The sequence below is a fragment of the Culex pipiens genome, chromosome 3, assembly GCF_016801865.2.
Source record: "Culex pipiens pallens isolate TS chromosome 3, TS_CPP_V2, whole genome shotgun sequence".
Classification (NCBI taxonomy): domain Eukaryota; kingdom Metazoa; phylum Arthropoda; class Insecta; order Diptera; family Culicidae; genus Culex; species Culex pipiens.
Window position 1 is genome coordinate 152,848,817 of NC_068939.1, and position 27,739 is coordinate 152,876,555.

Here is a 27,739-nt window from a genome sequence, read left to right on the forward strand (position 1 = left end):
ATATAAAATTTCGCTTCGTTTGGTACCCATATTGTAAATCATAAAAAAATATTTTTTTTTAAATACAGTATTTGGTGAAAATTTTATTATGTATAGAGAAAATATCATAAAAGTGAAAACTAAAAATTTCGCGTTGTTTGATTTCCATATTGCAAATAATGAAAATTTGAATATTTACGAAAAAATACGGTAGTTCGTGGAAATTTTAAAATTTTCGAAAAAGTACGGTACCGTCAACTGGGGCGTATTGGGACAGCAGTTTTAACCATGTTAGAGCACATTTTTATGATTTTTTTGGTTGGTTTCTAATAGAACAGACTCAGACCAACAAAAAGTGTACATCCATTTCCAAATTTGAAACCTCGTCAGCTGTGTGCTATCTTGTGACAAACGACAACGACTTATTTACACTTTTCGAGAAAATCGATTTTTAAAGTTTGATGATAAAAATTTTCAAAACTATGAATGGTATAGCCAAACCTTTTGAAGTATTCGGTTCGTATACTATCGCTTAACAAACGCTACAAGTTTCAACTAATTTGGTTACACCAGTAAAAAGATACAGTAAATTATGTAATCAAAAATTTGAAAAGCACGTGTCACAAGTGTGTTTCGAAAGTAAAATTGTACTACGTGTCACAAGTGTGCACAGAATTCCCATACAAACTAAAATAGACTTAAATCAATAGTTTAACCGACTTAATCAGTATATTTTCAAAAACAAAATATAGCATTGCCTTCAGAAAATGTGTATCAACATAAATTTGTGAAAAACAAGACAAATTTTTCACATTTTCCAACAACATGTATGACGTGTCACAAGTGTGCACGATCATTTTGATGATAAATTGGTCTATGTCACAAGTGTGTATTGCGATATCCGGGAAACGGAAGCGAGTTCCCAAAATTGGGTTAAAGCATCTTGTAGTGTTTTTTAAGTATAGCAAAACGTTATCATTAACTCATTTTCGACCAAAATGGTCTATGTCACAAGATAGCACACAGCTGACGACCTTTAAATGCTCTAAACATGACTGTCCCTATTTAGACTGTAGTCCCGATTCACCCCAGATGATGGTATTTTGTAAGTCAAATCCATACTGCAAATTATGAAAATATTCGTAATACGGTATTTTGTGATTTTTTATCAACAAAAAGATTCTAAGTGAAAGCGTTAAAAATGTAACATGTTATCGATAAATTAAGTCAATTTGAGAAAGATTTTAAAATTAAGCTATCGTCCGTTATCGTCGATAACATTATCGCCGATAGAATTATCGAAATAACGATAACAATAGATTATCTTTATCGACCCGACTCTAATGAAACCATAATCGATTTTTACCTTAAAAAAATAGTTTTTTATTTGAAAAATAGTGTTTATGAGTGTTCTTTTCAAAATATTTTTTTTCGAAATGTTCTGAAAATTTCCTATAAATTTGTCTAATGAATATGAAGATTTGACCTCCAGCTGCTGAGATACAACGGATAGAAGAAAAAGAAACAGAAAAAATAAGTTTTCTCAGCAGTTAATGGTTCAATTTTCAATGTTTTTGTTGAATGTTCAATGATGATAATTTTAGAATCAATATCAACATTGAAGTGGCCAAAAATTAAAAATAACAAAACAGCAAAACAGTGATAACAGTAACTGCTTAAAATCACCAAACCATCAAAACACAGTTCCGTTTTCTAGCTTCCACCTATGCGATTGTCCTTTTTTTTTGTCAAATCTCGTACTCGCAACTCACAGAACGCCGGAGTCATGTTTCCGACTAGGAACACACTGCAGCCAGAGAATGATTGTACTTTTAGTTTTCCCAAAACAGAGCTAGCAGCTAGAAGCCTTGGCACACGTGTGCACACGCTCCCTGGAATACGGAATTAAGCAAAACTCTCGGGTTGCCCGTGGCTTACCAGCGCGCACAGAGAGAAGCAGCATCAGCGGAAAACTGTTTTCCCACGGTCTAATGGAAAATTGTGTGGGACGGGATGCAACCAATCGGTTTTGGTAAATTTAATCAAACGCAGGTTTGCTCGGTGTTGGTGGATGTAAATGTGGAGGGATAATGTAAGTTGTAATGGCACAAATACAGTAAGAGAGACAGACAAACACTATTCATTGCGATAGGAGAGTGTTTGTGGCGGTAATGAGATGTACTAATGAACAGAGATTTTTGTGTGTGTGTTTTTTTGGGAATTCGAATGGTGTTGAGCACATTTACCAGCAATGTTAGGATGGAGCACGAAGGACAACATTGGAGTTTCATTGTGTACACTAAAATCTATGCAATGAGCTTACCTGTCGATGTAGAGTTTAATTGAAAACGTGACAAAACCAGATATTTCGAAAACTTTCGCTATGTTGCAAGTTGTCTACTCTGCATTGACGGACTTGTTTTAACAGCAAAAAATAATATTAATTGATGTTAAGGAGTACTTTTTATCATTGCTATTGAAAAAGCTTTTACAAAGACCATCGAAAATCCTGCGCATGCTAAATTCGAGAGGACTTTGGGGTCCGAAGAAACATGTGCACTTTAAATTTATGATCTTTCATATAATTATATGTTTCTTCGTCACTTTATACTACAGAATCAAATCATTTTATTTGGAATGTATTTAAAATCCAGTGAAATTTGATTTTCAACAAACACAAAAATGTCAATTTTCATCATAAATCATCTCTCCTCATTCGCTACCTGTCAGTTGTGCAAACAAACAAAATACAAATCACATACACACAAAACCAATCACATCAAATCGAATAATCTTCATCAGCAGCAGCCATCACGAACCATTCCCGGAAGCTTCATCCGGGGGGTAGGCTTTCTGCGGAGCGAGAGTTTGTAACCACAATTTAATATGCATCGGAAAATTGCCCACCCCACCTCCAACTTTCATTTTCCCAGTACTTTTCCGTCACACTGTAGATGGTCTAGGAAGCGGAGAAACCAATTCGCACAAACAACAAATTGGCATCCACATTTTCTCGCCAGGTGGGGTCATTTTGTGATGCTGACTTTTAAAAGTTATTAAACATTTTTTATTTATGCTTAATTCTTCAAAAATCAGGTATTCGAATTATGAATTCTGTTTTCTCCTCCAATGTTCACATTATTTTGAAAAAAAGCTATAAAATTTACAAATTGAAAAAAAATAAATAAAGAAAGATTATCAGCAAATTTATGGGTAAAATTCAAAAAGGTAATTAATCGGTCAAACCGAGAAAAAAAATTAAACATAATTACAAGTACAAAATTTGACATTTACCCCACATTCCACGTGTCAGAAAACACGTTGCCACAAAAAGCGGTGTGCTGGGGAAAAGGAACGAAAGAAAAAATGTCGACAAAATCGTGTGCTCCAATCAAAACCAGCAAACGATTTGCATATTGCAATCACAGCCGCACACACACACCCGTCCAAATCAGGTTGCAATTTCTTGCTGCACAGTGTTGGGACACACGCGTTGACTCCAAGTGAAAAAGGTGTGCCTTGAAAATGGTTCCCCGTGTTGGCACCTGCGGGATGTGTAGGTGTGCGTGAGTATGAGTATGTGTTGCATAAACGTGATGCAGTAGCGATTGTTAGTTACTTCCGGGGGCAAGGATAACATCGAGACTTTTGAGGATTAGAGTGGCTTGGTTTTTTTTCATAAACTTTGTGTCACTTTTCATTAAACAATAATGAAAACTAAATTTATGTGTCAAGTTTTAGCATATTTTAAATATGATGTGCCCTAAAATTGTGCTTGTCAAAAAAGGGGTTTAAAGCACTACCAGATACAACAAAAAAGAAATCATATTTCTTGATTTTTATTTGGTATTACAGTCCAGACTCGATTATCCAAAGGCCTTGGCAAAATTTCACTTCGGATAATCGAATCACGAATAAAATATTTTTTTCATTTTTGATTGTCTAGCTTTAAGTTTGACCAAACAACTCTAAATTAATTTAGAATTTTTTAATTCAAGATGGCGGCCAAAATGGCGGGGAAAAAATATTGAAAAAATCCATTTTTCAATTTAATAAACAATCAATCATTCAAATTTGACCAGAATGGGGTCGCAGAACTCAAATTTGATGTTAAAAGCAAGACAATAAAAAAACTTAAAACTAGAAATTTTTTTTTTTCGTGATTCGATTATCCGAAGTCCTATACATACTTCGGATAAACGAAACTTCGGATAATCGATTCTGGACTGTACTTCTGTTTTGAATATTAAGGTTGTTGTGAATATTTTGCCTTCCTGCATCAATACTGCTTCGAAAAATCAGAGTGCGAACAAAAAAGCTTTTTATTTCAATCAAATTGAATGTGCATTAAATTTAAAAAAATAATATTGCAACGAAGGAAGTTGTTGTCTTATTTTTCCAAAATTGCCAAACTTACGGACCCAATCCTGCAACAACGGGATTGTAAAATTAGTCAAACTTTGTTGTAAATTACTTTGTGGACAGTACTTTAGGGGATGAATGAAAAATCATATCGATAGTTCTCGTAGTTTTGAAGATACTAAAATGCCTGTAACAAAAATCTTGGTGCAAAAGCTCTGGTTGATGTGCACCGTTAAATTAAAAACAATTAAAACCAAATGTATGGGTTGAAAACCATTTTTAGTATGATCAACCCAGCATCACAAAAGATTTGCACCGTTAAAATATCGTTAAGACTTTCAGAAAACTGGTTTTAAAACAACTGATTCGGTGTTTAATGCAATTTACTGCATTTCTTCATTAAAATGTTTAAACCATAGCAAGTCATTTAACATTCATTGTTTTCACCATAGTTTTGAGCAACTTTTGTTCGAAAAACATAACTTTTATTTTTTTTTTTTTGCTTGATTGTTGATACCATAGGGGTGACATGGTATGTACTGCACACCCGGGCAGACGGTAATAACAAAATCAATAATATTTCAATAACAAATCCTGTTAAAATAACAAAAAGTGTTATTATTTTATCCTGAAGTTCAACATAAAGAAGAACAAATAATAACAGTTTCTGATAAAATAACAAAATTTGGTATTGAAGTGATATTATATTGAAAATGTTTAATAACACGCTAATAAGAGGAAATGTTATACATTTCAAAAAAATCTCCTAATAACAAAATTTGTTATTCGTTCGGTATACTGACTTAGGAATAAAATTACCATAAATCGCACAAATGGAAAAGTTTCTAAGTGTCCATAACACAATCTGTTATTATTTTTTCTTTTGTTAAATATGTTAAGATCTTTGGGATAATTTTGTCTAATTTTGTCGGGGTCATTATTTTGGCCATGAAATGGGGTCCTTAAGCTAAAATTATTGTAAAAAGTTGAAATTTTGAAAGTTGATTTTTTTAATTATTTGATATACCCCCTAAAGGGCTTTGTTTAAAATGGTTAGAACTATGGGATAATTTTGACTAATTTCGTCGGGGTCATTATTTTGGTCATGAAATGGGGTCCTTAAGCTAACATTATTGTAAAAAGTTGAAATTTTGAAAGTTGATTTTTTTAATTATTTGATATACCCCCTAAAGGACTTTGTTTAAAATGGTTAGAACTATGGGATAATTTTGACTAATTTCGTCGGGGTCATTATTTTGGTCATGAAATGGGGTCCTTAAGCTAAAATTATTCTAAAAAGTTGAAATTTTGAAAGTTGATTTTTTTAATTATTTGATATACCCCCTAAGGGACTTTGCTAAAATTGGCTAGAACTATGGGATAATTTTGACCAATTTCGTCGGGGTCATTATTTTGGTCATGAAATGGGGTCCTTAAGCTAAAATTATTGTAAAAAGTTGTAATTTTGAAAGTTGATTTTTTTTAATTATTTGATATACCCCCTAAAGGACTTTGTTTAAAATGGTTAGAACTTTGGGATAATTTTGACTAATTTCGTCGGGGTCATTATTTTGGTCATGAAATGGGGTCCTTAAGCTAAAATTATTCTAAAAAGTTGAAATTTTGAAAGTTGATTTTTTTAATTATTTGATATACCCCCTAAAGGACTTTGTTTAAAATGGTTAGAACTATGGGATAATTTTGACTAATTTCGTTGGGGTCATTATTTTGGTCATGAAATGGGGTCCTTAAGCTAAAATTATTCTAAAAAGTTGAAATTTGGAAAGTTGATTTTTTTAATTATTTGATATACCCCCTAAAGGACTTTGTTTAAAATGGTTAGAACTTTGGGATAATTTTGACCAATTTCGTCAGGGTCATTATTTTGGCCATGAAATGGGGTCCTTAAGCTAAAATTATTTTAAAAAGTTGAAATTTTGAGAGTTGATTTTTTTATTTATTTGATATACCCCCTAAGGGACTTTGCTAAAATTGGCTACAACTATGGGATAATTTTGACCAATTTCGTCGGGGTCATTATTTTGGTCATGAAATGGGGTCCTTAAGCTAAAATTATTCTAAAAAGTTGTAATTTTGAAAGTTGATTTTTTTAATTATTTGATATACCCCCTAAGGGATTTTACTAAAATTGGCTAGAACTATGAAATAATTTTGACCAATTTCATCGGGGTCATTTATTTCACCATGAAATGGGGTTTCAAGCTAAAATTTATCCGATAAAATTAACTTTTGAGAGTTATTTTTTTTTTAATTTTGTTATATTCCCTAACGGAATTGATTTATTTATTGAGAATTTTTGAAGTGTGAATAACAAAAACTGTTATTATTTTCACAGAGCCAGGAAGTCGGAGCTGACGTTGAAGTTCGAGCTGGAGTGAGACCTCGGAGACTGCATCGGATTTTGCAAATTTTCAGAAACTTTTACTTGGAGTCGGAGTCTCTGAAGTCGGGTATTTTTGGAGAGCTGAAGTCGTCGTTGATGTCATATCCTGCATCCAGAGTCGGAGTTGTCTTCAAGTATGGATTCAAAGTCGCTTGGAGGTACCCAACTCTGCAGCCCTGACTAGTACAGAGGAGTTATGGCAACTGCAGGTTTATTTGCAAATTACAAATAAACCAAAACAATAACTTTTTTTGTTATGGAGACATACCAGTTCAATAACATTTTTTGTTATTATGCTGCTCACCCCTCCGCACAAAATAACAAATCTTGTTATTCCTTCATGATTCCTTCTGTGTTATTGGTTTGTTATTTCAATAACAACATAATAACTGTTTAAGTTATTCTTCGAACAAATCTTTGTTATTGATTTTTGTTATTTTAACAACTAATCCGATCATCCCAATAACATATTTCGATCTTCTCACAATATCAAAAACTGACCTTCCCAAGTTATTTCCGTCTGCTCGGGCACTTATTTTGACACTGAGCTACGAAATCGGCTGATTTCGACCATTTTTATTTTTTGTATTTTTTGATTTGGCTCAAAATTTGTGGGGGCCTTCCCTATGACCAAAGAAGCTATTTTGTGTCATTGGTTCACCCATACAAGTCTCCATACAATTTTGGCTGCTGTCCATACAAAAATGGTACGTAAATATTCAATCAACTTTAAATTTTGAGTTAATTTTCTGATCAATTTGGTGTCTTCGGCACAGTTGTTGGTATTGTTGAGGACTATCCCGGGCAGACGGTAATAACAAAGTTCATGCCATTTCAATAAAAAATACTGTTAAAATAACAGAAAGTGTTATGGAATCTTCTTGAAAAATCAATTTTTGCATAAGAGTTTAATAACAGTTTATGTTATCATAACAAAACTTGTTATTAGTCTGATATTGGTTGAAGCCAAAACAACTTGGGAATAACATTTTTTTTATGGAAGAATAACGCAAAATGTTATTGGGATGATCGGATTAGTTGTTAAAATAACAAAAAATAATAACAAAGATTTGTTCGAAGAATAACTAAAAATGTTATTTGTCTGTTATCACAATAACAATCCAATAACAATAAAATCATAACGACGAATAACAAATCTTGTTATAAATAACATTAAATGTTATTGGCCTAGTATTTTCAAACATCAAAAAATGTTATTCCCACGTTATTTCCGTCTGCCCGGGTATTGAGAAAAAAAGGTACACGGAAAAAAATTGCAGATTTTTTAATCAACTTTTTTTTCACAAAAACTCAATTTCCCAAAAAAACGATTTTTTTGATTCTAGAGATTTTTTGATATGTTTTAGGGGACAAAAACCCCAACTTTCGAGCCATAGAGAAACATGGTCAAAAAATCTGCCGCTGAGTTATGAATTAAAAAAATAGTGCTTTTTGGTAAAATGGAAATTTTATGCAAAAACAAATTTGACGTAATTTTGTAATGTAAAATTGAATTTCCAATCGAAAAGTACTGAACAGATTTTTTGATAGAGGGCTCTTTTTTCATGATATAGCCACCGAAAGTATGATTTTAGCGAAATATTTGCAGTTTTTCGATTTTTAAAAATACTGACCATCAGTGACCATTTCTCAAAATATTTTTTTTATCTAATTTTCCTTTAAAAGTGTGTAAAAATATGAACCTGAATATTCATCAAAAACTGATGAAAATTCATCATTTCCTGAGGAAAAATAAGTCTTTTTTGACACAAGATCCGTCATCATTTCCTGATGAATATTATCATACTGTTTATAAAACTTCAGTAAATCTAAATAATGTTAATTTGAGTAACTTTACATAAGTATAACCAGAGACTTCTCAGGTTCGAGCAAAATCAATGCAAAACAACTACATAACTTTCTTTTCCATGAGTGGACCCCTGTTAATTTAGCTCTCAAAAATGAAGAAACTGTGCAATTGAGCCATATTTTTTCTAAAACATTCATCAAAAACTTGTTTAAATCTACTTAAATTCATATTTTTCATTTCGTAAATATTTTTTGTTATAAAGTACTGTTTAATGTATAAAGTTTAAAATTTTATGAATCATAAGAATTTCCAATAAATGTTCAAATACTTAACGCAAACGTCATAATTGATGTTTCAAATGATATTTTCTATCCATAAAACAATAAAAAATATATTTTTCTTGAAATAAAAAAACATGATTTAATTAGAGTAAACAAATCAATTTTTTGTATTGTTATTCATTGATATCACCATATTTATGTTATGTTATGCTTTATGACACGTTTTCTTTGACCTTTTTCTTTTTTTTGAAAAAAAAAAAAAGTTCAAAAACCAGCCAAAAATTGAGGCGAAATTGCAATTAAATTTTTTGAAATATTTTTATTGGAAAAATCAGAAAATTTTGTAAGAATTACAACTTTAAACATTGAAAATAGGACCAAGAGATTCCGAGACATCATCAGATGAAAATTACAGGCTCATGAGGTGACACTTACAGAAATTCATTTTCATCGATTCGAATTCATTGTAATGGCTGCATCTCTGTATCAGAGACTAATTGCCCGATTTTCAAAGTTCCAGAAAAGGTGCTTTCCTTCAAGAAATATTTTTTAAACTAAAAAACACAAAAAAACAAAAAATAATGCCTATAAGTACCTATAACTTGAAAACAGTACATTTTATATCAAAATTTTTTATTATTTTTCAATTTTTCTTTTTAATTTTGTTTAAAAAAAAATATTTTTAATTATTTTTTTGTAAAGATTTTATTTTTTTCCAAAAAATCATGTCAAGATGTCTTTTTAGTCCCCTAAACATATTAACTCATTTCTAATTTTAGAAAATATATTCAGTCATAAAAAGGTAAATAAAAAAATGGGATTTTTTTCCCATTGCCTTTTTTCTGAAAAGTCTAAATCATAACCTGGGTAATTCTCCGCCAACTCACACAGCAGTTGCCCCGACCCCTCTTCGATTTGCGTGAAACTTTGTCCTAAGGAATAACTTATGTCCCTGATCACGAATCCGAGGTTCGTTTTTTGATACCTCGTGACGGACGGGCGGTACGACCCCTTTCATTTTTGAACATGCTAAAAAAGAGGTGTTTTTCAATAATTTGTAGCCTGAAACGGTGATGATATAAAAATGTGGTGTCAAAGGGACTTTTATGTAAAATTAGACGTTCGATTTGATGACGTACTTAGAATCCCGAAAAAACTTATTTTTCATCGAAAAAAACACTAAAAAAGTTTTAAAAATTCTCCCATTCCGTTACTTAACTGTAAAAAAATTTGGAACATGTCATTTTATGGGAAATTTAATGTACTTTTCGAATCTACATTGGCTCAGAAGGGTCATTTTTTAATTTATAACATTTTTTTTTCATTTTACAATTTCGTGTTTTTTCTTACTTTGCAGTGTATTTTTTAGAGTGTAACAATGTTCTACAAAATTGTAGAGCAGACAATTAAAAAAAAATGATATATAAACATAAGGGGTTTGCTTATAAACATCAAGAGTTATCGCGATTTTAAGAAAAAAAAGTTATGAAAAAGTTACTTTTTGCTTTTCTCTTTGTTTCGTCGTCCGTGTCGGTCGTGGGTGACCATGAACGGCCATGATCGATGACGACCAACTTTTTCAAAACTTTTTTTCGTAAAATCGCGATAACTCGTGATGTTTATAAGCAAACCCCTTATGTCGATAGATCAAATTTTTTGTAATTGTCTGCTCTACAACTTTGAAGAACATTGTTACACTCTAAAAAATAACCCTGCAAAGTTAGAAAAAACACGAAATTTTAAAATAAAAAAATTTGTTCTAAATGAAAAAATGACCCGTATAGGATTCGAAAAGTACATACAATTTCCCTTAAAATGACATGCTCCAAAAAAATTTACAGTTGAGTAACGGAAAATGGCAGAGTTTTTAAAACTTTTTTTTGTGTTTTTTTCGATGAAAAATACATTTTTTCGGAATTCTGAGTACGCCATCAAATCGGGCGTCTAATTTTACATAAAAGTCTGTTTGACACCAAATTTCTATATCATCACCGTTTCAGGCTGCAAATTATTGAAAAACACAATTTTTTTTGCATGTTCAAAAATGCAAGGGGTCGTACCGCCCCTCCGTAACGAGATATCAAAAAATGGACCTCGGATTCAAGATCAGGGACAAAAGTTACCCCTTAGGACAAAGTTTCACGCAAATCGAAGAGAGGTCGGGGCCACTCTTCACGATTTCGTGTGAGTTGGTAGAGAATTGCCCACCTACAACTATTCCCAAGACACCAAATCGATCAGATAATCCCTTCTCAAGAATCTCATACATTTACACATCCTTTTTGTATGACCAGCGCCCAAAATTGTATGGAGACTTGTATGGAAAAACTATTGATGCAAAATGACTTCATCCATCCAATTAATAAATACTAAGTTTAATTTAAATAGTACAAAAAGCCTAATGTAAATTGAACATAGCTAATTTTTTTAATAAAAAAAACTCTTTTAATAATTTTAATTGTAATTTTACTGAAACGATATCCTGTTAGTTAACAATACTGAAGCACAAGTTTAAAAGAAACAAGAATAAATCTTCCAACCATCCTAACACGATCCGCTAGAGGTCATTCCGCCACCAATGCGAACCCTCCTTGCTGCGCCGCTGCCCAGGAAAATTGCATCGACTTGATTGCGGAACCCAGAAATTTGCACCTTCTCCGCACCAGGTGCTGGTGGCGTGCAATCTATTGGTTCCGGAGGCGCTGGAAAATATGTGCACGTAATTGTACGTGGGTGTGGAGCCATGTTTACCAACACACAAAAAAGAACAGCTGCCGTGCCATGCCTGGATGTATGCGCAATGTCCTGTGTTGGCACAAGGTGGCGCTGCCGTGCCAGTGCCAGGAAATCATAAATTATAGCCCCAAACAAGCAGCTCGGCTCGGGTGGGAAGGATGGTGTTGTTGTTGTGTATGATGATGAAGGAAGGGCTAAAATGGTCCGTGAGGAGCATTTCAGGTGAACTGGATGCAGAAATTGCAAGGTTCCTTACTTATTAGAACTAATTTAAATGATTTACAGAATCGTTATAGAAGAATGTGATAAAAATCTTAAAAATAAACAATTGATTCAAAACATTCAGTCACATTTAAATATTTGAGAGACACTGACGTATAATTTCCCATCAATTAAAAATTGATTCGTTTCTTCGATTTTCTCCAAATTGGGAAAACTTCTCCTTGAGATTTTGAAATAAAAATAGTTTGTCTGTCAGTTCACAACCTGTACTGTAACTCATAATACACCCCACGGGTCACCACCATGTCAAATGGCAAAAGTCACTCCGCAGAGCATTGAGTCCATCAGGTCGTAAATCATTACAAGACCTGGCCGTCATCGTCGAAGTCGGCGTGTTTTCCGAGTCCCGGAATTCCCACTGGTCGAGCTGCACAGAATTTGTTTTTAACAAAACAGCACACCAATGTACTCTCCCCAGGGGAGGAGGTCACATATTGGTAGTTGCCTCACAATATTATGCTCCCACCCACCCAACAGAGGGAGTGAGGTCAATCTGACCAACATATTGAGTCCGCTGGGCCACAACCGCCGTGGGGCCAGCCAAAGGACATCACATAAATCACGATTTTATTCGACGTCAACATGAATCGATTCAATTTTGGACTGACGACCCCGGTGCGCACGATGGTTTTTCGGCGAGACAAATGGGGTTTGCCCCCACTTATGGGTGCAGTTTCAAGTTTTTGTCCTTTGAATTTCAATGCTTGAAATTTTCCCGTGAAGAACCGACTGGCGGTGAGGTAATTGAGGTTGACAGCTTTGGGTCGTTGATTTATGATTTATGAACGCGATTTGTTCCAATTAGGTTGCAATCGAGATTGTCATGAGCTGGAACTGATTATGTGACGAATCGATTTGAAGAAATCATACAAACTGTCAAACCTGTTTCGCTTAATTCTGGAAACAGAAAAATATATTTCAAAAAAAATCAAGTTTGATACTAACATTTGAAAAGGGCAAAATATTTATTATTTAATTGAAATTTTCTTTAAAAAAAAATTTCAAAAAAATCTGAAAACTTCAGAAACGTAATTGTTAATATTGAAAATTGGACCATTCGTGCTGAGATATTGGCATTAGAAAAAGACTGTTTGGGTAAGGCAAAGAAAATTTAAATTTTCCAGATTCTTTTTCTATTATCCGCTGTATCTCAGCAACAAGAGGTCCAACCTTCAAGGTATTTCTTAGACAAATTCAAAGGTAATTTTGGAACTTCCCGGGCAGACGGTAATAACAAAAGTCATGCCATTTCAATAACAAATACTGTTAAAATAACAGAAAATGTTATGAAATCTTCTTGAAAAATACATTTTTGCATAAGAGTTTAATAACAGTTAATGTTATCATAACAAAATTTGTTATTGGTTTGATATTGGTTGAAAGCCAAAACAACTTTGGAATAACATTTTTTGTTATGGAAGAATACCGCCAACTGTTATTGGGATGATCGGATTAGTTGTTAAAATAACAAAAAATAATAATAAAGATTTGTTCGAAGAATAACTAAAAATGTTATTAGTCTGTTATTACAATAACAATCCAATAACAAAAAAATCATAACGACGAAAAACAAAACTTGTTATAAATAACATAAAATGTTATTGGCCTAGTATTTTCAAATATCAAAAAAGGTTATTCCCAAGTTATTTCCGTCTGCTCGGGTTCTAAAAAAAATTCTGGCATGAATAATCACGGACTCATCATTTAAAAAATCGGAAAACTGATTGAAGTTAAATCTAACAATAAGTGGCTATATCTCGAAAACCGCGCCCTTTCATGGATGACATTGAAAACTGTTCATATTTTTTCAGCAAAGTTTTTTTTTCAAACAACACAATTTGCTGCGACTTGTTCTTATTTCCCTATAGGTTAAAAAATGCTGGTTTTGCCCCTAGTAACATATTTAGAAAAATTAAAAAAATACTGATAAAACATAATTTAAAAACCGTTGAAAAAATCTGCGTACCTATTTTGTCTGTGCTGATCCTTATCAATAACACTCACTTTGCCGAAAATTCCGCCAAAAATACAGATTTTCGAATATATGTATGCACAACTGCCAATTGTCACCGAATGTTGTTTTCATCGGTTTGCATTTTGTGGAAGATTCGCTGAAAAGAACGTTTTGCCGATTGACATAAGGAATAGAGTGCAACAAAAATGACTTTTTGGCGGGCATTCAAGGGTTTGATCCGGTGGGCATACTAAGCCCAAATCCAAAATATGAGCTTGAGTGGACGTAACAGGAGCTGGCGCTTTGCATTTAAATTTTGAATGGGATTTAGCCAATAAAAAAAGATTTTTTCAAAAATATCACTTTTTGAGGCATTTTGGCCACTGAAGCGTTCATTTTCAACATCACTGGCGTGTAGGCCAGGTCCTTGCGCATCTTTTGGTATGTATAACATTGAAATTCGGAGAACCCTGGAGCTCGATACAGACCTTCAAAGTTTGTCATTTTTTTCGAAAAATTGACCCCAGCAAAATCAAGTTGCGTCTTGGGCGTCGCGAGGCGCGCATATCTTTTTTGTCGGGGCCGATTTTTCGAAAAAAAAATGCCAAACTTTGAAGGTCTGTAACGAGCTTCAGGGTGCTCCAAATTTAAACGTTATATTTACCAACAGATTCGCAAGGATCTGGCCTACACGTCTGTGATGTTGAAAATAAACGCTTCAGTGGCCAAAATGCCTCAAAAAGTGACATTTTTGAAAACATCTTTTTTACGGGTTAAATCTCATTTAAAATTCAAATGCAAAGCGCCAGCTCTCAAAAATAAAATTCAAAAATATTTTCAAGTTGTCATTTTTTTAAAGAACTACTCATGCCAAAAAATTACAAAAAATAAATAAATGAATAAATAAATTAAGAACCATTCCTTTAAATTATTCACAGAACTGTTAATTTTTGAAAGAACGCAAAAACCCACCAATTTTTTTAAAACCTATTGGCTTTCATAGAACTGGTTTTGATCGAAAGAATTCAAAAAATACAGAAATGAATTTTGAAAAACCAATTTATTTTTGAAGAACTGTTAAGGCCGATGCAAATATTTTTTTTAAGTTTTTGTCCCTCGGCTCTGGCCGGGGTCGAGGGGGGCAAAAAAAATGAAATAACAAGCCATAGTTTCAACATTGGCAAGGAAAAGGTGTTTAAAAATGCATTTTACACTCGTACAGTTGTTTTGCAATCATTAGTTTACTAAAAAATTATGATTTTACGAAACAAAAAATTTCGGGAAAAAAACCTTTTGCGTTAATTTCCAAAAATTACTAAGATTTTTAAACCAACTCAAACATGCTAAAAATGATTCTAAACGCAGGGGAATGCATTTTAAATTGATTTCAGCTGATTTCACTTCAATTTCCATTGAAATTTTGAAGTTTTTTGAAAAATATGTTTATTTTGCCCCCTGATTTTTCGGGCCAACTTTGAGGGAGGGGAGACAAAAATTTCAAATAAAATTTGTACCAGCCAAAAAAGGATGCGAAAACTCGAAAAACATTTATTAAAATTGATTTTCTAAACCTGGTTTATGATTAACAGAATATAAAACACATAGAAACATGTTTTAAAACGACTTTTTTTTTACAAAGAACTTGTTGTTATGAAAATAATGCAAGAACTCTCAGAAATTAATGAAATCACCTTTAATTTTTTCAAAGAACTGGTCATGATTTACAGAATTTTTACCAGGAAAAAAATCATTTTCAAAGATCTAGTCATGTTGTAAAGAATTTAATAAATTATAGAATTTATTTTCAACATTTGATTCTCTAAACCTGGCTATAAAACTCATAGAATCATATTTTTCCACGGATAATAAGCCTGTAAGCTAATCCGGTAACTCTCGTTAACTTTTCCTCAATTTCAATGTTTTTTTTTTCGAAATCGACAACATTGTATGTATGTATGTATGTATGATCCCCATACCCGCAGGCAACTTGGTCCCGAAACACATGTGAGCGCTAGGTGAACAATTCGATCATCTTTTACTCCGTAATCTGTACACCCACGTGCATAAGTTTTTTTTCACGAATTTTAGTGCTACAAATACCGGCGCATATTTCAAAATGGTTTCCCTCTTCCCTCCCCAAGCGCCAGAAATTTGTAGCGGGTGTAGGGACACTTTGCATAGACGCCCTTGCTCCCATCACGTCACTGAGGGTATGGAGCGACGAGAAATTAATAAGCATGCCCCCTCAGTCGAACCTTCATTAGAGAAGCAGGCAATCCACAACTCACAGCGAACGACCAAGGGAACACCCTACCGCGTATATAGTAAGATTGGCGTGGTTGGTCTTTAGTGAAATGGATGGATGTTCGAGTGGAGCAATTCTCTACGAAATCGGTCTTTTTTCTTCAATTTTAATTTTTGTATTTTTTAATCTGACTGAAACTTTTTTGGTGCCTTCGGTATGCCCAAAGAAGCCATTTTGCATCATTAGTTTGTCCATATTATTTTCCATACAAATTTGGAAGCTGTCCATACAAAAATGATGTATGAAAATTCAAAAATCTGTATCTTTTGAAGGAATTTTTTGATCGATTTGGTGTCTTCGGCAAAGTTGTAGGTATGGATATGGACTACACTGGAAAAAAATAATACACGGTAAAAAAATTTGGTGATTTTTTTATTTAACTTTTTATCACTAAAACTTGATTTACAAAAAAATACTATTTTTAATTTTTTTTATTTTTTGATATGTTTTAGAGGACATAAAATGCCAACTTTTCAGAAATTTCCAGGTTGTGCAAAAAATCATTGACCGAGTTATGATTTTTTTAATCAATACTGATTTTTTCAAAAAATCGAAATTTTGGTCGTAAAAATTTTTCAACTTCATTTTTGGATGTAAAATCAAATTTGCAATCAAAAAGTACTTTAGTGAAATTTTGATAAAGTGCATCGTTTTCAAGTTATAGCCATATTTAAGTGACTTTTTTGAAAATAGTCGCAGTTTTTCATTTTTTTTAAATTAGTGCACATGTTTTCCAAGTTTTGAAAAAAATATTTTTGAAAAGCTGAGAAAATTCTCTATATTTTGCTTCTTCGGACTTTGTTGATACGACCTTTAGTTGCTGAGATATTGCAATGCAAAGGTTTAAAAACAGGAAAATTGATGTTTTCTAAGTCTCACCCAAACAACCCACCATTTTCTATCGTCAATATCTCAGCAACTAATGGTCCGATTTTCAATGTTAAAATATGAAACATTTGTGAAATTTTCCGATCTTCTCGAAAAATATATTTTCAAAATTTTCTAATCAAGACTAACATTTTAAAAGGGCGTAATATTGAATGTTTGGCCTTTTTGAAATGTTAGTCTTGATTTGAAAATTTTGAAAATATTTTTTTCGAAAAGATCGGAAAATTTCACAAATGTTTCATATTTTAACATTGAAAATCGGATCATTAGTTGCTGAGATATTGACGATAGAAAATGGTGGGCTGTTTGGGTGAGACTTAGAAAACATCAATTTTCCTGTTTTTATACCTTTGCATTGCAATATCTCAGCAACTAAAGGTCGTATCAACAAAGTCCGAAGAAGCAAAATATAGAGAATTTTCTCAGCTTTTCAAAAATATTTTTTTCAAAACTAGGCAAACATGTGCACTAATTTTAAAAAATGAAAAACTGCGACTATTTTCAAAAAAGTCACTTAAATATGGCTATAACTTGAAAACGGTGCACTTTATCAAAATTTCACTAAAGTACTTTTTGATTGCAAATTTGATTTTACATCGAAAAATAAAGTTGAAAAATTTTTACGACCAAAATTTCGATTTTTTGAAAAAATCAGTATTGATTAAAAAATTCATAACTCGGTCAATGATTTTTTGCACAACCTGGAAATTTCTGAAAAGTTGGCATTTTATGTCCTCTAAAACATATCAAAAAATAAAAAAAATTAAAAATAGTGTTTTTTTGTAAATCAAGTTTTAGTGATAAAAAGTTAAATAAAAAAATCACCAAATTTTTTTTACCGTGTATTATTTTTTTCTAGTGTAGTCCGTATCCATACCTACAACTTTGCCGAAGACACCAAATCGATCAAAAAATTCCTTCAAAAGATACAGATTTTTGAATTTTCATACATCATTTTTGTATGGACAGCTGCCAAATTTGTATGTAAAATTATATGGACAAACTAATGATGCAAAATGGCTTCTTTGGGCATACCGAAGGCACCAAAAAAGTTTCAGTCAGATTAAAAAATACAAAAAAAATCGAATGATCGAAATCCTAGAGAACTACTCAGTGGATGTAAGAGTTATTTGAAAATAATAATGGAAAGCTCTCACCAAAACGAAGAATCTTTGAAACCAGCTCATTTCCGATTGTTTCGCCACGTGTCACTTGAATCTTGACTTTTCTTGAATCCCTGTCTTGATCAGCAGAGCTTCCGGCAGCAGTCCTGATACCGCACGATTAACTGCAAGCGATCCACTTTAATGATCACCACCCACATCTGCTTCGACAATTCTTGAAAAACGACGTCATCATTCTGGAATTTATGTTGTACGAACTGCAACCACAGGAACGCTCTAGTTGATGGCCACTTCGTGAACCAGGTCCTGTTCTTTTTGTTGCTGCTGACATCTCCTCCCGGTGGAGCAACTCTGCCGAGTCGTGGAAGTCGTATTTCAAAAAATTCACCGAAAAAGTCTGCCTGCCACTTCCATCACTTTAACTATAAATGTCTTGAACCGGAAATAATAATGAGATCTCCGTATTTTAAGACACTTTACACTTTGAAAAACAATTAAAAGGTAAAAAAATGACATCGCTCAAAAAACGCGTCCGACCACGGGCACAGATTGCTTCGATCTCTTTTTTCGAAATCGACAACATTGTTGTTCAAAATCGGAAAAAATGTTGACGATTTTGAAAACATTTCAATGTTGTCGAATTCAACAACACAGAGTAACTGGATTAGCTTACAGGATTTCTATCCATGTTCAAATCCAATTTATTTTTAAAGAACTGGTCATGCTTGAAAATTATTTAAAAACCATTTTTTTAAACGTATTATTTTCAAAGCACAGGTTAATTTTAAAACAACGCAAAACACCCAGATATGAATAAAATCAGTTATTGATGAGTCCAAAGAACTGGTTATGTTTTTTTAATTCTAGAAACTACAGATTTTTTTCTTGAGAAACAAATATATTTTCAAATAATTGATCAAGTTTTTGAAGAATACAAAAACTCCCAGAATTCAATAAAATAAAATCTAAAACAGTGCAAAGAACTGGTCATGTTGAAAAGAATGCCAAAACTTCAGGAAATAAATAAAATCAACTTTTAAATAGTCTACTAAAGCATCGAATTTTTTAAACTACTGATTTTTTCTTCAAAATTTGTTTCAAATATTTTCCGAAATTTATTTTCTAGCCATTTTGAAATGTTGAGAATATTTTTACTCGAAAGATGGGTAATTTTAGCAAAGATTTTTATTTGTGATATTAAAGGCAGACCAAAAGTTTTTCAGTTATCTTCAGTTGAAAATAAATAGCTAGGGGAACGGCATCTAATTCTAGCGTGCCTCTAATGTTGGCAGGTCAGAACTTTGACATTCAATTAATGCTAATTAAAAGCGTTTTCAACTGAAATCGAGTGATAAATAGCTCAATGAGAAGTGAGCAAGCAAGTTTCTATCAAAAGTTTTACAAAATTAATTGTTTAAATAGTGAAAATCAGCAAATTGGATGGAGTTAGGAGCGAGTGCATAACCTGCCAAACATACGAGAATTTCCCCTAATTGAAAAAAAAATGGAACACTTAAATTTCAGAATATTAATTCTGTACTTTGCTCTATACCAGCGTTTCATTATACATTAAAAAAAGACAAAGAATTTTCTCAGCTGTTATCTTATATGGACCTATATATGGAAAAAATTAAGCTTAAATACTTTAACCTTAAATAAACCTTAAAAAATACTGCCTTTTACTTGAAAATGGCACATATTATTAAAAAAATAAAGTACTTTTCAATTTAAAATTTTCAATATGCCTTGTTTATATTCGACGATTATTAATATTCATTAGTTTAAAAAATCAAGCTATTTCAAAAATAATATCATTTATCTATTTTTTATCCATATTTTTTGTAGCTCAAAAGTTTCCTTTTTGGCCCCATTTACAAACCATGTTTGTACGGACAGTTGTCAACATTGTATGGAAACTTATATGGATGGGATCCAATGATGTAAAATGCCATTTTTGATCATAGAGTAAGCCCTCTAAGTCTAAGCGAAAAAAAAAAATATGCAAATTCAATCCATTTTCGGTTTTTGTGGAGAATTGCTCATAATAACACATTTAAACAATTCTAGAGTTTTATTTGAAAAGGTCCTATAAACATATGAAACACAATATCTTAAAGGACCTTTTCAATAAAAAATCTCTAGAATTACAAAAAGCTTGTGGAGCTCAGAAAACTAACACAAAAGCTTATTTTAGAAAACAAAGCTCTCATAAAGACCGTAAAAAAAACTTTCCTCATTATTCCACTTCCGAGCGAGGATATTAACAAATGTGTCAGCGCAAACTGCAAAAGTGCTCCTGGCTGCGTCTACTTCGAGAGAAAAAAAAAATTAAATAAAAAACAGCGCCATTTGTTATGACAATAATTGAAATGAACGACCGAGCGCTCAACCCGGCTGCCATCGAGTTTAATTTCCTCTCTGGCAGTTTTCAGGCGTGCGACGCGGGATCGAAATAATATTTAATCCACTCAAGCTCAACTCCTTCCGGCCGATGAGAGCGTTGCTGCTGCTGGTGGTGGTGATGAGTGCGACAGTCAGCACACACACACTCGAGCTCATTAGGAGGGGTGAGAGAGGAGAGTCGTGATTTGTTGGCAGCACTGCCAACGTAACGTTTGTTTAATTAAAATCACTTTAATATTCATTAAATTTATTCGAGCTCATTTCCATTTCTCCCATGTCTGCCAGAGTTATTGTCAGTGCGCTGATGTTCTTTGCACGTGTGAGAGAGTGTGTGTTAGTGCGTTGAGTGCAATACAATGTTGCCAGATCGAGAAAGTTTTCAAGATGCTTTCTGTTCCTGATACAGATTTCTGAGAATCGCCTCCAGAAAGGCAATCTGGGTCTCTGGAAATTCTAAATTAAAATAAGTTTCGATCTGATCAGGCTATCTTGACACAACCTGGAAGTCGATGCTGACTTTTCTTACGTCGCTTTTTGACGTTCCGAGAAAACGCGTTTTAATGTTTGACCTCAAATAAACAAAATCTAGAGCACGCAATGTAAACAAAAACAAACACGTTTGTTTAGTTGACCTTTATGTACATTCTGTGTCCTGAAGTTTGGTTGAATTTGGTTGCCGGAGTCCCGATTTATGATCAACAATGTTCATGGTAGTCGGGCATGCACGTGTGTCAAACGCGTTCTGACCTGAAATCCCTTTGGCCAGTTGACGCACTTACAACAATTTTCAGGGTGTTGTCAAGATAGCACAACGACGACATGTTAGAGCTACATACAAACCTGTCGGAATACAAGCCTTCTTCTGTTAGAATGCTAGAACCCCTGCCTTTTGCCGGAGGTTGCTTGATGAGCAACCTCCGGCTCCCGGAGCCCGTCGGAATATGATAATGTAATTCAAGCTATCTCCTCTTCAGCCCCAGGGGAGGTAAGCTGCTTGGTTGGCTATAACCGAGCATCATTCTATTTGCCTTCACAAACAACTGAGCAAACATAACAAAATTCCTCGTCCTCCACCATGGCTCATTTTCATAAACATAGGTTTGCAGTTCCGGGTGAAACTCTTGGTCACGGCCTCCGATTGTGTGTTATGAACAACAGTCCTTACTTGAACTGGTTACTTGGTTTGAAATGAGGGTTGTTGGCTCTATTTTGAACTTTTTTGTTTTAAAATTCAAATTTAGCATGCTTATTAATTTTGACTAATGACATAATCTAACTTATCATAGCTTTAAAAATCTCAAGTCAAACATAAAAACCACCTTCCCAGCAATGTTTAATTAGAGATGATGTTTCCAACCCCGCAACTTCAGGAAAATAGCACGAGGAGCGGCACCGGATTCCCCAGCGAGACATTAGAATCATTTAGTGTAAATGTTTTAACGAGGAAGCGCATTTCCCGCAGCCGCAGCTGAATGCCAAGAAGAAGAACCTCATGCAAATTTATAGACGCTTTATGGAAATGTTAGCGTATACGCCACACCCACATGCAAACATATTCGACGGTTAAGTCCTGCGGGGCTAATGAATGTGCTTACTGTGCACGTGGCATTTGATGTTCAAGTGTAAGTAAAAAGATCGCTTTGGGAGTATTTTCTGTAATTAGTTTTGCAGGAGTTTAAAATCTCTTGTAATTAGAATGATTTCATATTATTATATTTTTTAATTTTGTACTAAACAACAATATTTATTTGTTAGAGCCATTCAAACGAGCATGAGCATGAGCATGAGCATGAGAGACCACCCATGGTTGTCCTTCTCCGTTGCTGAACAGGACCGTAATATCCTATCAATACAACCGACCATACGCTTGAACGATCTAATGGTGTTTCCCTTATCAACAGCATGTATGAATGCGTTGAAAAGATAAAACATCAAGATCATTAAAACTTGATCTGAAGCAAATAGGTAACAGTCATTGGCCACCAACGGCGCCCGCCATGTCAGTTTGTAGATCTCGGGGGATTGGGACGGGAATGTTAGTTAGCACAGGTTGCTACCAAGGGTGGGTTCTATACGATATCCACACCCCCACGTGTGCCGGAAAACTACTTCTACTTGGGATTTTGTTAGTGGGTAAGGGTAATGGCCAGGATTCAACATAGAGGATGATGATGCGACCCAATAATCAATAAATTTGGTTTAATAGTGTGATGTATTATGCATTCTCAAGGCAAACAGTCGGAGGATGCGGATGAGATTATTCCCGGTTATTTGGTGTTGAGTTTAGCATTAATGATTCAATCTTAGACAGCCGGCTGTGGAAAGATAAAACCAAATAAAATGCGAAAACGCGAAACCGCCCGGACCGAAAAACCCACACAATCAAAAACGGCAACGAAAATCCTGCGTGATAACCGCGACGCGCACCGTTCAAATCCGCCGAAGCAACTGTCAAACAATCGCGAAATCACCCGGGTCGAAATACACACACAATCGGGGGGAAAACAAAGACGGAAACGGCAACGAAAATCCTGCGTGATAACCGCGACGCGCACCGTTCAAATTCTCCAAAGCAACTGTCAAACAATCGCGAAATCACCCGGGTCGAAATACACACACAATCGGGGGGGAAACAAAGACGGAAACGGCAACGAAAATCCTGCGTGATAACCGCGACGCACACCGTTCAAATTCTCCAAAGCAACTGTCAAACAATCGCGAAATCACCCGGGTCGAAATACACACACAATCGGGGGGAAAACAAAGACGGAAACGGCAACGAAAATCCTGCGTGATAACCGCGACGCGCACCGTTCAAATCCGCCGAAGCAACTGTCAAACAATCGCGAAATCACCCGGGTCGAAATACACACACAATCGGGGGGAAAACAAAGACGGAAACGGCAACGAAAATCCTGCGTGATAACCGCGACGCGCACCGTTCAAATTCTCCAAAGCAACTGTCAAACAATCGCGAAATCACCCGGGTCGAAATACACACACAATCGGGGGGGAAACAAAGACGGAAACGGCAACGAAAATCCTGCGTGATAACCGCGACGCACACCGTTCAAATTCTCCAAAGCAACTGTCAAACAATCGCGAAATCACCCGGGTCGAAATACACACACAATCGGGGGGAAAACAAAGACGGAAACGGCAACGAAAATCCTGCGTGATAACCGCGACGCGCACCGTTCAAATCCGCCGAAGCAACTCTTTATTTGTTAGAGCCATTCAAACGAAATGAAAAACTGGAGTTTTTCAGTTAAAAATAAACTTTAATTGACTATATCATAAAAACAGTGCACTTTTTTAAATATCTGTAAAGTACGTTTTGATTGCAAACATAATTCGTTATAAAATCATAAAATTTTTGTCAATACTTAGCAATTTTGGACAGTGTTCCCAAATGAACCGCTCAGGCTAGGTTCATTGCTGAAATTGGCTCGGCTCAAACCTCTCTTTTGAGGCTTAAGCCTGAATCCCTGAACCATGAGCCTTGGTTCAAGCCAGGCTAACCTCGCTAGTGTGAACCACTTGAACCAAAAATGAACCTTCGGCTTAAACCTTCCAGCAATCGCGCTCGTTTGAGCTAGGTTTCCTTCGGTACGAATCGAGAAATTAAAAGTGAGAGTGTGTGCGTGCAACATGGAGTTAAACTTTTCAAAGTGCCATGGAAACCTTCACAGCAACTGCACAGAAGGTTTAACTCCATGTTGCACACACTCTCACTTTTAATTTCTCGATGAAGGGAGACAGGGAAGAAGTTGAAAGTTGGTCACTAGGGAACGTTCTTTCATTACGCTCCGCTAATAATGATGATAAAAGTGTACGTGCATCATTAGGTAAAATTGAATTAAAATTTAACTTTACATGATAAGGACAGGATATTTTTTTATTTTAAATATAATTTTATGTGTTACGTCATTCTTGTACGGGATGAAAAAATGTGAACATTGTGCATAAACATTAGTTACTGTGAAAAAAAAAACCGAACTCGACTGTTGGAAATGTCCGTGCCATAATATCCCCTGCGAATCGTCCGTCTTTCGACCATGCTTCTGTGTGTTCTAAATTATTAGTTGGATTTTTGTGCACGTTATTTTACAGGTAAGTTTAATTCATGTCAGTGTCATATTTTTATTGTGAAATGTGTATCTTCACTATGACCGTAAAATTCAAAAAGAATTTGCCAAGAATGTGAGCAAGGAAGAGTTGTGTACACTACCACCACCAACCGTTTTTTTTTTCAACTATATTGTGGCATCGTCTTGATCCCGTACGAACAGGGGCAGAGCGGGTAAAGTGGCAATGTTTTTTTATTGTATTATAAATTAAGTGTTTTCAATGCAAATTGTTCTACACATCTATCAACAATGAAAAATGACCTATTGGACTGCCATCATTTTAATAATGAATTAAAATATTTTCAAGAAAAGAACATAATTAAAGTCCTCAAATTGTTTATAATAGCCCATTTTACCCGATAGAGCTCACACGCATTTACTCGTGCCAGACAGACTGTCTGTGATTTATTATTGTGTTAGTGTCAAGCGAACTATTTAGCCAAACATTTGAAAATGGTGGATAGTTTATATTAATATAGTTTTTTCCTTGTTTCGGTTTAAAACGACGAAATAAGCATTCTGAAATCTTTTTCTTGAAAAACTTGCTTAGAGATACGCCGTGTTCAAATATTATTCTAGAACAGTTGGAGGGAGTGAACCGCGAAAGCCGTCACGAAAAAAAAGATTCTCATACGAATTTTGAGTTGCGTTTTTAACTGACGAGCTCTGACGAGGCCCACACTACCCAGTGAAAGGTCCACTCGAGCTACTCGAGCCAACTTAGTTCTATTTTTCAAGTGTAGGTGTCGCATGTACTGTTTTCAGCTGTCAAAATTGGACTTAGCAAAATTTGCCTTGTTTTCGGTTTGTTCTGTTTGCGAATGAAGTTTTCCGTCGTCATCGGAACAAAATGGATCGGGTAAGGGAAGGTGGAGCGGTAGAAAAGGTTTTTCTTTCCGTTGCCTAATTTTTATTTGTTTTAGCCTTGCTGCCCCTACCAGGAATGTCCATCTTAACGTGTGTGTCAATCAAGAAGCCGATTCCAAACCGGGCTTCGGTGATGGCCAAGCTTCCGATGCAACGCGGCAACAAAGGGGACATCGTCCAGTAAGGCGAACAGTAAGTCACAAACGACGCCACTGAATACGATCTACGAACTTGAGAATCGCAGCCGTTCAAACGTCCCTCGGTCCGGACAACCCGGAAAAGCCTTACCTGGACGGAATCAATCAATCAATTTATTTTTGCCATTCACAGATTACATCCGCCGCCGTTCTTCGTCATGGACAATATCGATGCCCAACGATTTCCGGCGGTAGCAAAACGCCCAACAACAGGAAAACGCTGATTGCGATCGCGCCAGGACGTAACGGCGACAACGGCTCTTCCGGCGAGAACAGGGTGGCCGCGCAGAATATGCACGCAATCAAGTTGGCAACGTTGCCGCGAACTCAGGCGAATTCGGACAAGGGAAATTGGGGAGCGGCAATGGTGTTGATCCGTTTGGTGAGTGTTCCCAGCCTTTTGGGGGGATAAGAAGGTACCATCTCGGTGATGCGGGAGGTTGTGGAGCGGAACATCGAACAGCTGCTGTTCAAGCGAGATGACGATTTCGTGTACGTGTCAACTGAGCGAGTTGTCCCGACCGCCCAGAAGCAAACGTGAGTCTGTTGGCTTATGATATACTTTTTGTAAAATATTAACGTTTTTCTTCTCATAGCAACGAGGCGTCTGCGCAAACGCGTGCCAACGATCGCCAAACCTCCGCCCGGTTTTCAATGGACGTCACCTGGACTCGCCCAAACTCTGACTGCCTTCGGCAAATTCAAAGGAACCGCTCTCCAACTGTGCAGCCTGGAAGCTTCCCAGATTATCGCGACCATCCCCAAAACAAGCACCTTCGTCATGCGCGACATCGAGTCCATCCCGAAGGGCATAGGCGCCGGTCCCCGCAAACCCGATCTCGACCCGTACATAACCAACCGCCGTCCGCGAAGAAAACCCCCGCACGGATTCCACATCCTGCTCCAAATCAAAACCAAGTCGGAATTCCTGCGTCTCCTTCTGCACATCACCGACGAGTCGTGCACCCATTTCGACATCAACACGCCCTTCCCCGGCCGGAAGCACCTGGAACCGATCACCTTGTAGGCGCATCCGGAGGTTTATCGGATTGCCGCCGCCGCGTGGATTTCTGTTTCACGGACCTGCCCGCTCGGGGAAGACGTTGCTTGCGCACGCCATCGCTGGCCAGCTTATGAATGGATTAATTAAGATCGCCGCCAATGATTCGGTAGCGGCTATTCCGAAGAGTCGGAGGAACGCATCCGGGAGGTGTTCGACCAGCCAGCATACCCTCATACTCTTCGACGAGCTCAACGCCATCTCGGCGAACCGACGTTCGCGGTAAACAGTGCCACCGTGGTTTAGGACGTGGACCTCGAGACGGGATCATCGCTGCTGCGCCTAAGGTAAGTTCTACTGAACTTCCGTTCAGATTGCGTGCGACTATCAGCTCAAGACAGATGACGACGGTAGAGAATCTGGTCCTCGATGCGTTCCTCTAACTCTGAGCCAAAAAACAGCAACAATCTGTTTGTATGTCTCACAGAAAGGTCGGTTGAGCAACGTGTCCTCATCAGATATCACTAAACTGGATTTTTTTCTTCCAACAGCACGACAACCACGGGCGATTTGCGGCAGTAAATGTCAGAACTGGCCCGTTTCATGTTGTTGCTAACGTGACGATTCAGCAGATCAGACATGATCTGAATCGCATCTTCTACAGCACGCCGAGCCTTGCGGTTCAATACCGTCAGCAACAAGGGCACGGAAACATTGTCAGACTGGCCTGCAGAAGTACATTTATTCCTAGGCCAAAGAGCAGCGTCCAAAATGCTCGACTCCAAAGTCATGTCCAGCTTCATCCCAAACGCCAAACTGTACGTGAGCTACCTAACAACAATCGTAACGTCCGCGACCAGCAGCTGCAGTCGCGGGAGTTTCCGGGAGTCGGAGGAACCCATCCGGAAGGTGTTTGATCCTGTCGCCGCGCGTACTCTTCTTCGACGAGATCAACCGCGTCACCTCGTAGAAGAACATGGAACGACGAATCGATGCGCAGCTGCTAATCAGCTTGGA

At 35.8% G+C, this 27,739-nt stretch overlaps 2 protein-coding genes across 7 annotated transcripts in view; both read left to right on the top strand.

Moving 5' to 3' along the window:
• LOC120421600 (zwei Ig domain protein zig-8-like) overlaps nucleotides 1–27,739 on the top strand; it is a 415,971-nt gene that overhangs the window by 101,948 nt on the left and 286,284 nt on the right. The window lies entirely within an intron of this gene.
• LOC120421607 (uncharacterized) lies at nucleotides 25,414–26,749 on the top strand. Of its 2 annotated transcripts, none has more exons than XM_039584832.2 (4): nucleotides 25,414–25,517; nucleotides 25,582–25,717; nucleotides 25,856–26,259; nucleotides 26,319–26,749. In XM_039584832.2, the coding sequence occupies exons 3-4, from the start codon at nucleotides 26,202–26,204 to the stop codon at nucleotides 26,747–26,749; spliced, it is 489 nt and encodes a 162-aa protein (XP_039440766.1). In that variant the 5' UTR covers nucleotides 25,414–25,517; nucleotides 25,582–25,717; nucleotides 25,856–26,201. The 2 variants fall into 2 exon arrangements, with proteins under 2 accessions (XP_039440766.1, XP_039440767.1); XM_039584833.2 differs by having other exon boundaries at nucleotides 25,422–25,527; nucleotides 25,856–26,214.

What these genes read in the sequence shown, in the direction of transcription:
- LOC120421607 (XM_039584832.2), top strand. Translation starts at nt 26,202, where the DNA reads ATGACGATTTCGTGTACGTGTCAACTGAGCGAGTTGTCCCGACCGCCC. An exon ending in CCGACCGCCCAGAAGCAAAC is followed by an intron (nt 26,260 to 26,318) that starts GTGAGTCTGTTG and finishes TTCTTCTCATAG; the next exon opens with CAACGAGGCGTCTGCGCAAA.